General features: G+C 34.9%; 1 protein-coding gene across 1 annotated transcript in view; it reads left to right on the top strand.

The window, feature by feature from the left end:
- The first annotated feature begins 1,809 nt into the window (after window positions 1-1,809).
- The window catches only part of LOC113391060 (THO complex subunit 3-like), a 10,591-nt gene continuing 10,200 nt past the window's right edge, over window positions 1,810-2,200 (top strand). The window contains exon 1 of the mRNA XM_026627035.1: window positions 1,810-1,890. Within this exon, the coding sequence (XP_026482820.1) occupies window positions 1,810-1,890 (81 nt within the window). The remainder of the gene's footprint in view (window positions 1,891-2,200) is intronic.

Genomic DNA, 2,200 nt, shown 5'->3' with positions numbered 1-2,200 from the left:
ATCTTTTCGACTTCTGTAGCCTTTTGGATCATACATCGGATGCGATTCGAAGAAGAGCATATTAAAGTCATCATCTTGACCAGATGCAGTTCCAAATTTTAATGCATCAAAAGACGATTTGGTGAGTTAACGGATAATATTTTATATTATTTTAATTTCTGGCACATCTCAGCCGCTTTTTGGCAATATAATGTAGTTTTTCTCATTCATAATCATAAATTTATTATACATATTCTAATATTGTCTAGGTTCATAAGTAAATTGAAATTTTTGGCAGATGATAGTTTTCATATGTGTTCAATGCAAACAATGACATGTCGTTTTTTGCATTTTTTCCATTTATTTCTACAATATTGTACATACATCCCAGTACTTTATAATCACATACATTCCAGAAAATTTCCTTAACATACTTCAGAAAGATTTATCAAAATCCGAATAATCGTTTAAAAGGAGTATACCGTGAGTGCTTGTAATTCAATATGTACTTTAATAGTAATAAAGCTCAAATTGATTCTACGTCTTAGATAGAAAACGTTTGTATGAGAAAAAGAAAAGGACTCTTTTTATGGTTTCCCCGGCAATTATTCCATTTTTTTCTCGCAGTAAGAACCATTCTTTGACATCAACGAACATTTTAAAAAAAGAATTGGCCAAATTGGTGCAGGCGTTGTTGAGTTATGCGCTTACCAACACATTTTGCGATCCATTTTTATATATAAGATAAGATGGTAATTGTGATGGCTGATAATTTTGTAAGAAATCATATTTATAATATTTTCCTTGTTAAATAAATGTACATAAAATCAAATCCACCTGTTAAAATCGGTATGTATATTATAAGGCCTCTGTTAGGCACGTAACATATTTGATCAATCGGGAGAATCCGCGATTGTCGTCGGCATTGTTCGCTGAGACATGTGACGTCACAGTCCCATCTATGTTTGAGTACATGTACAACGGAAAACATATGAGGACTAGCAGTCTATATCATGCCGAAAGGTGCTTCACACCTAACGAACGAACATGATGAATAATATGCGCAGATTAAAATTTCTAAAGCCGGCCACAGACGTAACTGTAACTTGCGCAACCTGCGACTTGCACATGTATTCTGTAACGTCTGTGGTGGTCTGTGGGGTGTTTTTTGCGCAACTTGACAGACTGGTGCAAGCGAGCAGACATGAGCACTTTTCGATATTTTTATTGCGCAATCATTCAAGTCGGCAAGTTCATTCGTTGGCCGCGTGTGGCAGCACATGTCCCGTTTATATTTTAACTTTGTAGCAAATTCATAATACAAGTTTATGAAGTAATCGACAATTAAAAGTTTTATTAATAAGCGCTCTGAACACTTTGAATTCTCTTCTGATGCTGTAAATATATAAATTAATAAAAGAGATATATTTTTTAGGTTATGTCTTGACGTTTCTCAGTTGACATTTGTGTATGCTTGCGCAATACTTGAACATAAACTTGAGCTGTCTGTGGGCACTGTGAAAATACGCGCCTGGTTGCGCATTCATTCAGTTGCACATGCATACTGTTACGTCTGTGGCCGGCTTAACAAAAGCGACCCACGCGCAATGTCAAAATCCATGTTCGTTAGTGGCTCGTTCGCTAGGTGTGGACGCACCTTATAAATTTTAAAATGGATTAGTATTCGAATTGATCGAAGGATGGCGCTACTACATTTGACCGCCATTTTCTGTCTAAGTTGTCATTGCTTCTTGTAGTTCTGTTATACATTGCTGTTATAACGTGTTTTGGTGTTCTTTTTCTTTTTTTTAAATTATTATTAAAGTTAAAATGGTGAAGTGCAAGGTACCAAATTGTAGTAACTCCACAACTAATAAAAAGATGCAGTTCTTTCCAGCATCTAATGATCAAGTATGTATTATAATGATGTATTATGTTCACATAAGAATATGTATGATGAAAATACTATGAAAATGTTCTAGATGTTTTCAATTTGGGTGAAGGGCGAATAATCCTCTATTGGATGAGGTAACCCCTTCGGTTTGTGGCAAAACGAATCGACATATTTGTGACGCGCACTTCACAAATATTTGCAAACTCGAATATTGACAACAAATGCAAAAGACAATCTAAAAGTTAATGCCCTACCTACTCTAAATATGCCAGGTCTGAATTATAATATGTGATCGAATGAATTGTTTTTAATGGAAATGCTGAATTC

The sequence above is a fragment of the Ctenocephalides felis genome, unplaced genomic scaffold (genome assembly GCF_003426905.1).
Source record: "Ctenocephalides felis isolate EL2017-DRISC unplaced genomic scaffold, ASM342690v1 CF-g0.4_SCAFFOLD_00845, whole genome shotgun sequence".
Taxonomy (NCBI): domain Eukaryota; kingdom Metazoa; phylum Arthropoda; class Insecta; order Siphonaptera; family Pulicidae; genus Ctenocephalides; species Ctenocephalides felis.
This window is presented reverse-complemented; position numbering and strand designations above follow the sequence as displayed.